At 39.9% G+C, this 13,677-nt stretch overlaps 1 protein-coding gene across 4 annotated transcripts in view; it reads right to left on the minus strand.

The window, feature by feature from the left end:
- atrx (ATRX chromatin remodeler) overlaps positions 1-13,677 on the minus strand; it is a 238,029-nt gene that overhangs the window by 103,668 nt on the left and 120,684 nt on the right. For all 4 annotated transcript variants that reach the window (XM_043704988.2, XM_043704986.2, XM_087991918.1 and 1 more), the window contains 5 exons: positions 11,148-11,336; positions 10,678-10,792; positions 6,251-6,347; positions 2,516-2,719; positions 574-715 (listed from right to left, as the gene is read on the minus strand). In XM_043704988.2, coding sequence (XP_043560923.2) covers positions 574-715; positions 2,516-2,719; positions 6,251-6,347; positions 10,678-10,792; positions 11,148-11,336 — 747 coding nt within the window. The remainder of the gene's footprint in view (positions 1-573; positions 716-2,515; positions 2,720-6,250; positions 6,348-10,677; positions 10,793-11,147; positions 11,337-13,677) is intronic.

Below are 13,677 nucleotides of genomic sequence, written 5' to 3' on the forward strand. Positions count from 1 at the left end.
TTTGCACCTATGATCATTATCCTATTTATTAATGAGCTCAGGAACGAAGAGGCCTGACCCACAAGATTTGTAGGAAGTCAGCACCAAACTGTACAGGCAAGAATGCAGAAGAGCAGAATGACAATTCCTCACTGGCAATAGGCAATGCATAACACACTAATTCGTCTGCATGTGGGTTTCTGACAAATGATGTCATCTCTGCCGATTCAAATGCAAACACGTGGTGATTCCACAGACCACAAGGAGCTCTATCCAATGCTTTGCACCTCCCCTGTCTTGCAGAAAAAAGTGGTCTTCCTTTAGCATTTGCTAAATATTTTTTTCTACCCATCAGATAATGTTTCAGCCCCACTCATTTTGTGGAAAACATTATATTCATTGATTTTGTGCAATGAATTTTATACTGGCTGATGCCTATTGTAACATGGATGGATCCAGTACTATAGAAATGCAATTGTACAATGACCTAGACAGTGATAGGAAGAGCTAGTCCTTCAGTTTATAAAATTAGGTCCATGCACAAACTATCAATTGAGGTTTTACTGCTAGGCAGGATATGAATACTTGACTTACCATCGACTTGATGAGGCTTCAGCTTCCTCACCAAATTTCTATGGACCTGGACAATAGATTCATTTGTCTCCTTGTCTTCATCAAGGACTAGTTTAGTGGTTATTGGACACTGCATTGGTGACATATCTTCAGACACAACCTGCTGTAAATTTTAAATGAAATTTGGACAATTCTTAATTTTGGAGAACATACACAAATTATCATTTTGCATGCTGCTCACAATGAAAGGTCTTTGGTGAACCTGTTTGAGAATTGTGTAGCTATAATCCCAGAAGCAATATTGGAGGGCTTATGGATCACGTTATTTAATAATACACATGCAAGCAAACTGTTTAACTTTCTCCCCACAAAAGGTGAAGGGTTATATCATAGACAAACCAACTTGCCCTTCAAAGCTTTCTACAGCAGTGGCAACATTTTCATATTCCTTCACCGGATTTGGCAGGATACAAGTCTTCAGCTAACACACACATTGCAACCAAAAAAGAAGGAAATTTCCTTTGTCAGTTATTTCGAAATATCCTCCTGGAGCAGTATTTTCAATCTGATTAAACATGGGAATTTCTTGAATTAAGGTAATGAATCCAGTATTTTTGAATGCAAATTTAAAACACAGACAGTTATTAGTGCTGTTTGCAATCACCTCAAGTGAATTTACTTTGCCCACTAGTTATTCAAAGATAATGAGATCCCATTCACATTAAATTCAAAAGGGGATGTACAGTAATATAAGTATACCATTAATTGCAGTCAGCATGCTCAGTTGTGAGCTGCTTTACTAGAGAAAATGTTTACTCTTCATTTTGGCAAGCAATGCTGCACACTCTTAAATCGAGTGAGCTTAATTTGTCAGGAAACTATTTTCACAAGTATCTTGTATTTCTATAGATGGAACTGCTATATATTCCTCAGGATTTCAACTTCACACTCATGCAGTGATCATCAAGTGTACAGCATAGTCTCTTCCATGTGCCAGTTATGATCTTGAAAGTTGGTAACTCATACATGTTAAAATCTACCGACAGGCAATAAGAGGTGTATTTGGGCAAGTCGCAGCACCCACCAGTGATGATGTTTCAGTTGTTTCTTGACCAAAGGGATCTCAGTATCAATATTTGTAGGAAGTCTTTCACAAAGAAAAGTTTAAAATAACACTTGACCCACATCACTGATGACAATCTACTCTTAGCTGTCTACATCTTGGAACTACAATTTATAATTTCATACGAATAATTTCAAGACAGGCAAGTTCAACTGTGCAGTTCTTCCGCCAAAGCCACTTAGTTAACACTTGCATAACATATTTAAAATTAACTTCATTATAATCTACCATATGTCTGAAAACAGACACTTCATCTTACTTCTATATGGTTCCTCCCTATAATTGAAAAAAACCAAACCACAGTACCTAGAACTAGTTTGTTACTCAATGACAATATACAAGATTAGTACTTTTAAAAAAAAGTAGATAAAGTTGTACCACCTTCCTATTAGACTAATAAATTACAACTTATTTATACAAGCCAAGAAACAGTTGGTTAAACTTTATTCCTTCATTTTTTTTCTCCCCCATTTCAACCAATCAATAACTGTAAAGTGAATTTTGTTTAAGAACCCAGTAATTGTTAAGCTGAATACAGCTCAATGAAATATTCACAATTAAGCATCTAATTCAAAATAGAAAAGTTTCTTCTAGATCTTGACTAACTTGCATTCCTTAACAAGAGTATGCAGTGGCACTCTGCAATAAGATGTCTTTAATGCCTAAATTATTATTTACTTGGACTAAGTGAAAAAACTTTGAATGCACGGCAATTTATAGCCTAAGGCAGCACAAAAACAAGAAATTAATTACAAGCAATGCTTTGGAGCCCCTTCTATCTTACAATGATCCATAACTATGCCAATTACATGAACGTGCATATAGAAAATAATTCAATACCTCTCGCAACTTTTCTCTCTCTTTTTCTCGATCAGCGATGCGTTTTCTTCTATCTTCCTCTTCTTTCAAGGCATTTTGAGTTTCTGTACGTAAATTTCCATCTTTCAAAATCTTTCTAATCTTCTTCCGACCTTTTCCAGGGGATTTGGAATCAATATCATTGTCATCACTATCACTGTTACCCTCATCTTCTGAGTTACTTTGCTGAAGGATAAAAAAAAGAACAGGATCTAATTTGATATGCATATATAAGAACAATGACAACATATGAAATACACTTGGGTAACAGACAGAATGGAAATGTTCTGAAAACTAATGACCTAATGAATGTCTGGTGAACAGGAAACTACAACATTAGCAGCAAGCACAGTATATTAAAAAGTACAATTGATTGTTAGAAGTACAATCATCGTTTCAACTGGAAGGGTGTTTGGGCCCTTGATGGTGAGAAAGTAGGTAGTAAAGGGGTAACATTTCCTGCACTTTTACAGTGAGTTGTTGTGGGAAGAGGTAGGAATGGTGGGTAATTGAAGAGTGCTCAGGTTGTCAATGGGGAAGGTTCCTTCATAAACAAAGGGAAGAGGAGGGATAAAATGATATATTTACAATCACGATGGAGAACATTATATGTTACATTTAGGATATGTTATGTTGGGACAGTGTCCATTTAAGAGGTGAATCACACTGATGAGACATTAGCCAGTTTCATTAGTTAGTTCGGAATCCTACAGAGTGTTTGGTTTCGGAATAAAGCCTCCCCATTGGGTTTCAGCAAACAACGAACCTCTATGTTCTTTAGTCCTGACAGGAGCCTAGTAATTGCCCAATACAAAACAAGGAGATGAAAGTGATTTTGTGTTGAATTCAGAAGTTGAAGTGCAAGGTCAGAACAAAATGGCAAATATCCTGGGCTTTAGGAATAATGACAGAGTATAAATGCTTTACGGTTTTGCAAAATGGCTTGGCTTCAACTGTACTGCGTACAGTTCTCAGTACCACAATTTAGGAGGGATCTGAAGGCTTCTTCAATGGTGCAGAAAAGATGCACAAGAACAATTCCAGGGGCTAAGGCCTTCAGTTAATTACAAGGTGGTGTAGTGGACAGCGAAGGAGGTTACCTCAAAGTACAACAGATTCTTGATCTGATTGGTCAATGGGCCAAGGAATGGCAGATGGAGTTTAATTTAGATAAACGTGAGCCGTTGCGTTTTGGAAAGGCAAATCTGGGCAGGATTTATACATTTAAGGGTAAGGTCCTGGGGGGAGTATTGCTGAACAAAGACCTTGTAGTGCGGGTTCATTGTTCCTTGAAAGTAGAGTCTCAGTTAGATACGATAGTGAAGGCAGCATTTAGTATGCTTTCCTTTATTGGTCAGAGCATTGTGCAAAGGAGTTGGGAGGTCATGTTGCGGCTGTACAGGACATTGGTTAGGCCACTTCTGGAATTGTGCGTGCCATTGTGGTCTCCCTCATATCGGAAGGATGTTGCGAAACTTGAAAGGGTTCAGAAAAGATTTACAATGATGTTGCCAGGGCTGAAGGGTTTCAGATGTAGGGAGAGACTGTATAGGTTGGGGCTGTTGCCCTGGAGCATCAGAGGCTAAGGGATGACCTTATAAAGGTTTATAAAATCATGAGGGGCATGGATAGGGTAAAATAGACAAGATCTCTTCCCTTGGTTGCAAAGTCCAGAGCTAGAGGGCATAGGTTTAGGGTGAGAGGGGAAACATTTAGAAAGGACCTAAGGGCAACGTTTTCACATAAAGGATGGTGCCTGTATAGAATGAGCTGCCAGAGGAAGTGGTGGAGGCTGGTACTATTATAACATTTAAAAGGCATCTGGATGGGTGAATGAATAGGAATGATTTAGAGGGATATGGACCAAGTTACACAAATGGGACTAGATTAATTTAGGATATCTGGTCAGCAAGGATAAGCTGGACCGAAGGGTCAGTTTCAGTGTTGTATGACTCGAATAAATTGGAATAGCTGGGATTATTCTCAAGAAAGAGAAGGCTGATTGGAGATTTGATATAGGTGTTAAAAATTATGAATTGCTGGAAAAAAGATTCTGAAGGGTCACTGGACACAAAACTGACTTCTCTCCACAAATACTGCCAGACCTGCTAAGATTTTCCAGCAATTTCTGCTTTCATTTGATATCCAGCATCTGCAGTTCTTTTGGTTTTATATTAAAAATCACAACTGGTCAGAAGAGAGTAGATAGGAAGAAACTGTTCACCTTTGCACCAGAATCAAAAAAATCAAAAGTGTGGTACGGGAAAAGCACAGCAGGTAAGGCACCATCTGAAGAGCAGGAGATTTGACATTTCGGGCATAAGCCCTTCATTAGCGTCTCCTGAAGGGCTTATGCCTGAAACACTGACTCTCCTGCTCCTTGGATACTGCCTGACCTGCTGTGCTTTTCCAGCGCCACCCTTTTCGACTTTGCTCTCCAGCATCTGCAGTCCTGCTTGCTCCTAGCAGAGGACACCAGTTTAAGCAGAATGAAGAACGAACCAAAACAGGTGGGAGAAATATGAAAGGAGGTCTGGAATGCACTGCCTGAGAAGATGAAAAGCAATTGTGACTTTTGAGAGCACAATGTATAAATATCTGAAGTAGTGTAATTACAGTACTAAATTTTTTTGGGGTGTAAGAGTGTGGACCGGCTGACCTGATATGATTGGCTGAATGACATATTTTTGTGCTTTTACCAGTCTGTTGGGCTAAGAGAAACCACTTCATGTTTCTAGATGGGAGGAAAACAGTGACAGCAGTGTGCAGGAAATGGAACAGACTATTTTCCAAAACATCCACTCCCTGCACCAGCGACGCTCAGTAGCAGCAATATTTTCGAAATACAAGATACACCGCAGACATTTGTCCAAGATCCTTCGACAACATTTTCAGGCTCGGTGGATTAGGCACAAGAAATGCAGGGTTACAGGGATAGGGTAGGGGGTGGGTCTGTGTGGGATGTTCTTCGGAGGGTCAGTGCTGAATGGCATGCTTCCATACTGTCGGGATTCTATGAGTCTCAACATCAAGCGAGGAAAGGCCATAACTGTTGGCCAGCCAGTGATGTCCACATCCTGCAAATGAAGATGATAAAAAAGGCTTTGCCAATTATTGTGGGGGTAAGAGGAGAAAGACTCGGGAGGAAACAAGATGAAGGAAGCCATATAGGCAATTTTGGTATCAAGATGGTACCACCAAACAGCTGAAAGCTGACAGCAAATAAGACAGAAGTTGAAGAAGAAAAGGAATGAATCAGAAAAGGACCGCATGAAAACAATGACAACTGGAAATCGGAAGCATAGATGATTAAAATTTTTAGATTTGAGCAAGATGACGAAATTACAATGTAATCCTAAGTGATAAGGCAGAGGGATGAGAGAAGGGACTGGCACAAAGACAACAGTAATGTCCCTATAAATTATTTTGAATTGCATTCACCAAATAATGGTTCTTTCCAGGACCCCTTACTATTTAGTTTAAATGGGAATAGTGGCTGTCATGTCTACAAGTGAAGAAATTAGAAATGTTTCAAAATTTGAACTGATTCCTCTCCAAAGGATTGTATCAAGGAAACAACAATATTTGGCTATTACAATGGGGAACTTGCAGGATGTTGTTTTTAAACTCTAAATGCCAAAACCAAAATTGAGTAGCCATCAGTCCAAAATAAAATGGAACAGGGTTTAGTGTCACAATTAGGATCTCTTAAAATACCTTTTCACTTGATGAGTTTTCTTGAACTTTAATTCGCCTTCTTTTCTTTTTCTGAAGGTAGCTACGTTGATTTTCCTCTGCCTCTTTCTTAGATGCTCTGCATACAAAATGTAAAATTACATATTTAACTTTGCTCAAACCTCTACTTTAAGAGTTACAATGGTAAATATTTGCTCCCAAATGACAATTACTCTACTGATTCCTCCAGTGGAAAGTGTGTGCCAAAATTGGTTGAATCAATAGTAATTGGTAAAAACACAAGAATTTCATAAATTTGAAATGGGATCTTTTCCAGTATAAGGCAAGTAATATCCAGAATGCCTATACCATCCAAATTATCAAAGTTAAGAAAAAAGGTTTTGAAACTACGGGCTAATACCATCTATGGTTCAGTAGCATTCACTGATCAACTATCGAAAGGACAAACGTGGAGACGTTACATAAACCATAGGAACAGGAGTAGGCCACTCACTCAGTCTATCGAGCCTATTCCATATTCAATTAAATCATGGCTGATCATCCACAGCAATGCCACTTTCTCATAATGTCATTAGTTTCCAGAAAACTTTTAATTTTTGTCTTGTATGCAATCAATGATTAAGCTTGCACTGAAATTCTCAATTACAGAGGACAAAGATTCAGCATCCTCTGCATGAAAAAAATATCACCACAACTCGGTTTTAAATGGTTTACCCTTTATTCTGAGATAATACCTCAGTTTTAGAATCACCAGCCAGGGAAACCCCTCATCTACATCAATCTTGTCAGCCCCAGGAAGAACTAAGTTAGAATAAGGTCAGCCCTCATTCTTTGAAACTCTAGGGAATTCAGACCCAGTCTTCTCAAATCTCCCCAGTGGAACAACCCCACCATTTTAGGGATTAATCTGGTGAACCATTGTTATGCTTCCTCAAAAGACAAGTTTAGCCATCCTCATACAAGAGAGGGCAAAATTATACACAACACCTCAGGTGCTACAGTGCCGTGGTTGCATAGAGCTCTAGAAAGACTATTTACTTCTGGATGCAAATCCTGTGATGAATGCTAACGTACTATTTGTTCTCCTCATTGTTTGCTACACCTGCATGTTGGAAATGTGTTGCTGGAGAAGCGCAGCAGGTCAGGCAGCATCTAGGGAACAGGAGAATCGACGTTTCGGGCATTAGCCCTTCTTCAGGAATGAGGAAAGTTTGTCCAGCAGGCTAAGATAAAAGATAGGGAGGAGGGACTTGGGGGAGGGGCGTCGGAAATGTGATAGGTGGAAAAAGGTCAAGGTGAGGGTGATAGGACAGATTGGGGTGGGGGCGGAGAGGTTGGGAAGAAGATTGCAGGTTAGGGAGGCGGTGCTGAATTTGATGGATTTGACTGAGACAGGCTGGGGGGAGGGGAAATGAGGAAACTGGTGAAATCCGAGTTCATCCCTTGTGGTTGGAGGGTTCCTAGCCGGAAGATGAGGCGTTCTTCCTCCAACCGTCGTTTCGCTGTGGTCTGACGATGGAGGAATCCAAAGACCTGCATATCCTTGGTGGAGTGGGAGGGGGAATTGAAATGTTGAGCTACAGGGTGGTTGGGTTGGTTGGTCCGGGTGTCCCAGAGGTGTTCTCTGAAACGCTCCGCAAGTAGGCGGCCTGTCTCCCCAATATAGAGGAGGCCACATCGGGTACAGAGGATGCAATAGATGATATGTGTGGAGGTACAGGTGAATCTGTGGCGGATATGGAAGTTTCCTTTGGGGCCTTGGAGGGAGGTGAGAGGGGAGGTGTGGGCGCAAGTCTTGCACCTCCTGCGGTTGCAGGGGAAGGTGCCGGGAGTGGAGGTTGGGTTGGTGGGGGGTGTGGATCTGACGAGGGAGTCACGGAGGGAGTGGTCTTTACAGAATGCTGATAGGGGAGGGGAGGGAAATACACCTGCATGTTAGCTTTTAGTGATTCATGAACAAATACATCCAGGTTCTCTTGTGACACCAGCACTTCCAAGATGGCTTGGAGAGGGTGGACGCTAGGAAATTGTTTCCGTTAGGCGAGGAGACTAGGACCCGTGGACACAGCCTTAGAATTAGAGGGTAAATTCAGAACAGAAATGTGGAGACATTTTTTCAGCCAGAGAGTGGTGGGCCTGTGGAATTCATTGCCGCAGAGTGCAGTGGAGGCTGGGACGCTAAATGTCTTCAAGGCAGAGACTGACAAATTCTTGATGTCACAAGGAATTAAGGGCTACAGGGAGAATGCGGGTAAGTGGAGTTGAAATGCCCATCAGCCATGATTGAATGGCGGAGTGGACTCGATGGGCCGAATGGCCTTACTTCCGCTCCTATACTTAGCATTTTTGATTTTTCTACCAAAGATGAAAGGTTACCCAAATGGTATTCCACTGGCCATACTCTAACCCCACCACAGTTTGTCCAAAACCTCAAAGCCTCCTTGCATCTTCCTCAACTTGCATTCCCACCCAATTTGGTGCCAACAGCAAATTTGAAAACATAACAATTAGTCTCTAGATTTGGATCACTAACACAGATCATTAATAGCTATGGACCTAGCACTGAAACTTGCGGTACCTCACCAGTAACAAGTCTGCCATCCTGAGCATAATCCATTTATTCCTACTCTAATTTCTAACTATTAACCAATTCTCAATCCATGCTTGGATTTCCTCAAGCCAGTGCACTCTAATTTTATTTGCTAACCTCTAGCGCAGGATGCTATCAAAGCCTTCTAAAAAAAATCCAAATACAGCATAGTCATTTGGTTCATTTATGAATACTACAAGCAAATCCTCAAAAGAACTCCAACAGGTTTGTCAAACATAAAAAACACACTGACTAAGCCCAATTTTATCATTTTTTTACCCTGAATGTCCAGTTACTACATCCTTTATAAGTAATCATAAAATTTCTCTACTCAAAGTCAACCCAACAGGTCTGCAAATCTCTATTCTCCCTCCTCTTCCTTTCGTAAACTGTAGGGTTACATTTACTATTTTCTAATCCTCAGTAATGTCCTTCTAACTTTTTTCATTAGCTACAGATGGTTGTTAAGCCTCAAAAGAATGCCTGTTTGAGGCTGTGAAACATTTCTTGAAAAAAAATGAACCATTGCCTATCTACTGCCACATCTTCTGCTGCATTATCGCAACATACCATAGCTATCTTATCCTTCATAACTTCCTTTGTGCCAAGATTCTAGCTTCAGAATGAACTAAATTGCATTCAAACTTAAATGGAAAATTCTGTATTATGATCACTATTTTCTAAAGGTTCCTTTATAGCAAGATTTTAATTAGACTTTGTTCATTATATACTAAATCAAAAATAATGTGATCCCCTGTTGGTTTCATAGATTCACCTTGTAAACACTCAAGGAAATTTACCTTCTAAATAATTAGTGCGGATTTGGTTAACCACTTGCTCTGCTGTATTACCCATGCTACATGCACAATTTAATATCTTTATTTGTCACAATATATCAACATTACCACTACACTTTGATGGCCAATAAATAACTTCTCTATGTAAGCTGCCCCACTTTTTAAAAATATAGCTCCACCCAAAAAATTCTGTTTTTTGTTCCTTTGATCCAAGATCCTCTTTTTCAGGAATACTGATCTTGTTCCTTAAGAGTGTTCCTCTACCTCCTTTTCGCCTGTTCCTCCTAAATGTGGAATATATTTGGATATTCCATTCCTTGTCTCGACTAATCTGTGGTCACATCTCAATTATGGCAATTAATAACATCTATTTACTTCAAACTGCTCATTGTAATCAGCAACAATTTTGCAAATGTTATGTACATTCAAAAAGAATGTCTTTAATTCTAGTTTTCTAACACAATACTATATTCTGATCTGATGTGATGCTTACCTATGCTTTGTCTGTATTTCTACTTTTCTGCTTCCTTTTACTGGTTTCACTTTCCTTGAATCACTGCTCATGCTTCCAACCCCTACCAAGTTGGTTTAAATGCTTCCCAACTGCACTAAAGGAATCTCCATGAAGACGTCAGCCCCAGTCCTAAGACGCAGCGTATTCAACGTCCAATGGCCTCACATGACACCGAACCAATTTTTAATGCCTCCCTCCCACACCAGTTCTACAGCTCAATTTTCTTTTTGTTACACTCATTAAATTATGGAACTAGAGATCACCCTGAAGTTACTGTTTTCAAGATTATATTTTTCAATCTCATTCCAGGATTTCATCCCCCTTTTTATCTACAATGATATCGACATGGACTACGACATCTGGGTGTTTATGTGCCCACAGAATAATGTCCCACAGTCAGTGACCTCCTTGTCCTTGATACCAGGGAGATAACAGACCACCCAAGAGTGATGTCTACAGCTACAAAAACACCCATCTGCTTCTCTAATTTCCTATTATTGTTGATGGCATAGTGCATTTTGGGAGTTTTAATGAACAGATCCTATACCTTGTTCTTGGGCGCTTCCGTTTATCATCAGAATCACTTTCCTCTTCCTCACTCGATCCTGACTCCTGAAAATCAGAATCACTCTCGTGCTCAGTAGTATTTTCATTACTACTTGCTGAAAAGAAAATCAAAGTGATTTTAAAAATTTACAGAGGAAATACAAAGACAATCCTGAAAAAAGGAGATTTAATGTTTGTATCAATAACATCACGTTGAAACACAATTGGTTTCCAAGGACTCTCCTAAAATAAGGTAAATTCACCATAGCTCCACTGGACCATAGGGCTACTCCCTCAGAGATGACTTGCGGGGAGTTTAATCCAAGGGTCACTATACCTCAGGCAAGGGATAAGGACGTTGTTGGTGTCACTCTGCACTGTCATCCAGTCAACTGAGCTAACCCTAATTCAACATCACAACTGGATCGGCAGCCATTGTTTAAACAAAACATATCAAAATATCTGCATTACCTTTTCTTCTGCTCTTTCGTGTGCCTTCTTTTGTCTGCTCTTTGACTTTAGATCCCTTCTTTTCATCCCCAGATTCACCATCACTCATTGTGAGCTTGTGTCGCAGAAGTCGATGTCTATAGCGTGGTTTCTTTGTCATTTCAAAGTCAGAATCTGAATCAGAATCTGGTTCAGCATCCTCTTCCTCATCTATTTAAATAATTCAGCACTGTTTTATTAAAGCCTTTACAAAAAAGTAGCATTCTTGGTCTAAAATATTAGGTTGGACATATGAAACTAAGACACAAGCTCATTATTTGACTTCTATTCAGTTGTTAAGTATTGTTTCAGACATACTTTGGTTGTAAATCAGAAAAGCAAAAAAAGTTTGAAACAGAAGTAAAAGCTGTAGAGAAACTCAATAGGTATGGCAACATGATCAAAAGAAGGATCATTACACATGAAATGTCAGTTCTTGTTTCACTATCAACTCAAGAAATGTTGAGGAAACATAAATCATCATGGTGTTACAAGATTATCAGCTGCTTTCTCATTAAAGAGAGACAACTGGTCGAGGCTTAACCTGAGGATCACTATGCCCTTAGACAAGAGGAGGAGGTTGAGAAGGACGACTCTTTATTGTAACCTCAGTCAGTGAGATAATATACATTTCACGGAGAGGAGGAAATGTAAATCATGAGCAGAGAGAAAGAGAACGAAGAGAAGAACCTGCAAAATAGGGGATAAAAAAGTCACCCACATTGTTGAGGTATTGCTGCCTCACACTAGGTTAGACTGGGCAAGGAATGGCAGGTGTCCTGCCTGACAATACAAAGTAATTTGTGTAGTGCATGATCATCAGTGGCATCAAGTTTCTGTGGTGTATGTACATCTAAGTAGCTGAATCAGTTGGTTTATAAGGATATTTAACTGGTAGTTTGAACCAAGGTTTTATTTATTCATTTCGGATTCCAATTTTCTCCCCCCAAAAGTCAAAGCCCTTTTGTACCTTAGTCGAAGAAATCTTAATTTTAACCAAAGCATTTACCCACAATTTTAAATTCGTGATAAGAACATTGGCTTCCCTTGACATATTATCCAACTAGTACAACATTTGCAAAGTAAATAATTCATTCGAAAGTGCCTCATTTTGAATGCATTTTTAGTAAAGCTGCAAAAATGAGTCTTCATAGCCCGTAAGGACCATTGGCAGTTCTTTCAGAAACATCTGAAGATGAAGTTAACCTGAGAGCCACCATGCCCCCAGTGAATTGCGAGGTTGAGAAGGTGAGGCTCTTTAAAACATGCAAAAATTGAACCTGTGCTGTCAACATTACTGTATTCCAAACCAGCAGTCTAACAAACTGATCTAACAGAGGAAGACGGCAGAAAGCTACAGAGCACAGGAATTTGGAGAGTTCTCTTGCACAAAAAGCTAACATCCATGTTCAACAAGTAACATGGAAGGCAACCAGGATGCCGACCTTTATTTCAGAGGGAATAGAGTTTAATAGTGGAGAGGTTTTTCTAAAACTGTACAAGATACTGATCAGACCAAAGCTGAAAAGTTTTGAGCTCCTTATATAAGGAAAAGAACTGGCTATAAAATCAACCCAGAGAAAGTTCACTAGTCTATTTGCCGCTGTGGAGGGACTATCTTATGGGGAAAAGACGTTGAGGCTGTAATCAGAATTTAGAAAAATGAGAGGCAGCCTTATTGAAACACAAGATTTTTTAGGGAACCTAAAGGTAGATATAGAAAGCCTGTTTCCCTTTGTGGGAGAATACAGGACCAGAGGACAGAGGACAATCTCAATAACGGGTTGTACACAAAAGGAGGAATTTCTCCTGAGTGTCGTAAATATAGAAACAAGAAAACAGGCCCTTCATTCCATTCCAAGCAGATATTCCAAACTGATCAAGCTCATTTGCCAGCACTTGGCCCATATCCCTCTAAACTCTTCCTATGCATTTACCCATCCAGATGCCTTTTAAAAAGTGTTGTAATTGTACCCATTTCAACCAGTTCCTCTGGCAGCTCATTCCATACATGCATCACTCTCAATGTTACTCCTTAGGTCTCAAATCTTCCCCCTCTCACCCTAAATCTATGCCCTCTATTTCTGGACTCGCCATCCTGAGGGAAAAAAACTCTGGCTATTCATCCTATCTATTCTCATGACTTTATAAACGTCTATAATGTCACCCTGCAGCCTCCGACACTCCGGAGAAAATAGCCCCAGACTATTCATCCTTTCCCTGTAGCTCAAACACTTCAACCCTGGCAACATCCTTGTCAATCTTCTTAGACCTTTGAAGTTTAACATCTTTCCCCAGCAAAGCAACCAGAATTGAATGCAGTATTCCAAATGAGGCCTAATCAATGTCCAGTACAGCTGTAACATGATGTCCCAACTATATTCAATGCACTGACCAATAAAGGCAAGCGTACCAAACGCTTTCTTCACTATCCTGTCAACCTGTGACTCCACTTTCAAGGAACTGTGAACTTGGACCCAAAGATCTCTTCGGTTATACTTCCCAGACCCTA

This window comes from Chiloscyllium plagiosum, unplaced genomic scaffold (genome assembly GCF_037043375.1).
Source record: "Chiloscyllium plagiosum isolate Xiang-an unplaced genomic scaffold, Cpla_swu_hap1 HiC_scaffold_11, whole genome shotgun sequence".
NCBI lineage: Eukaryota > Metazoa > Chordata > Chondrichthyes > Orectolobiformes > Hemiscylliidae > Chiloscyllium > Chiloscyllium plagiosum.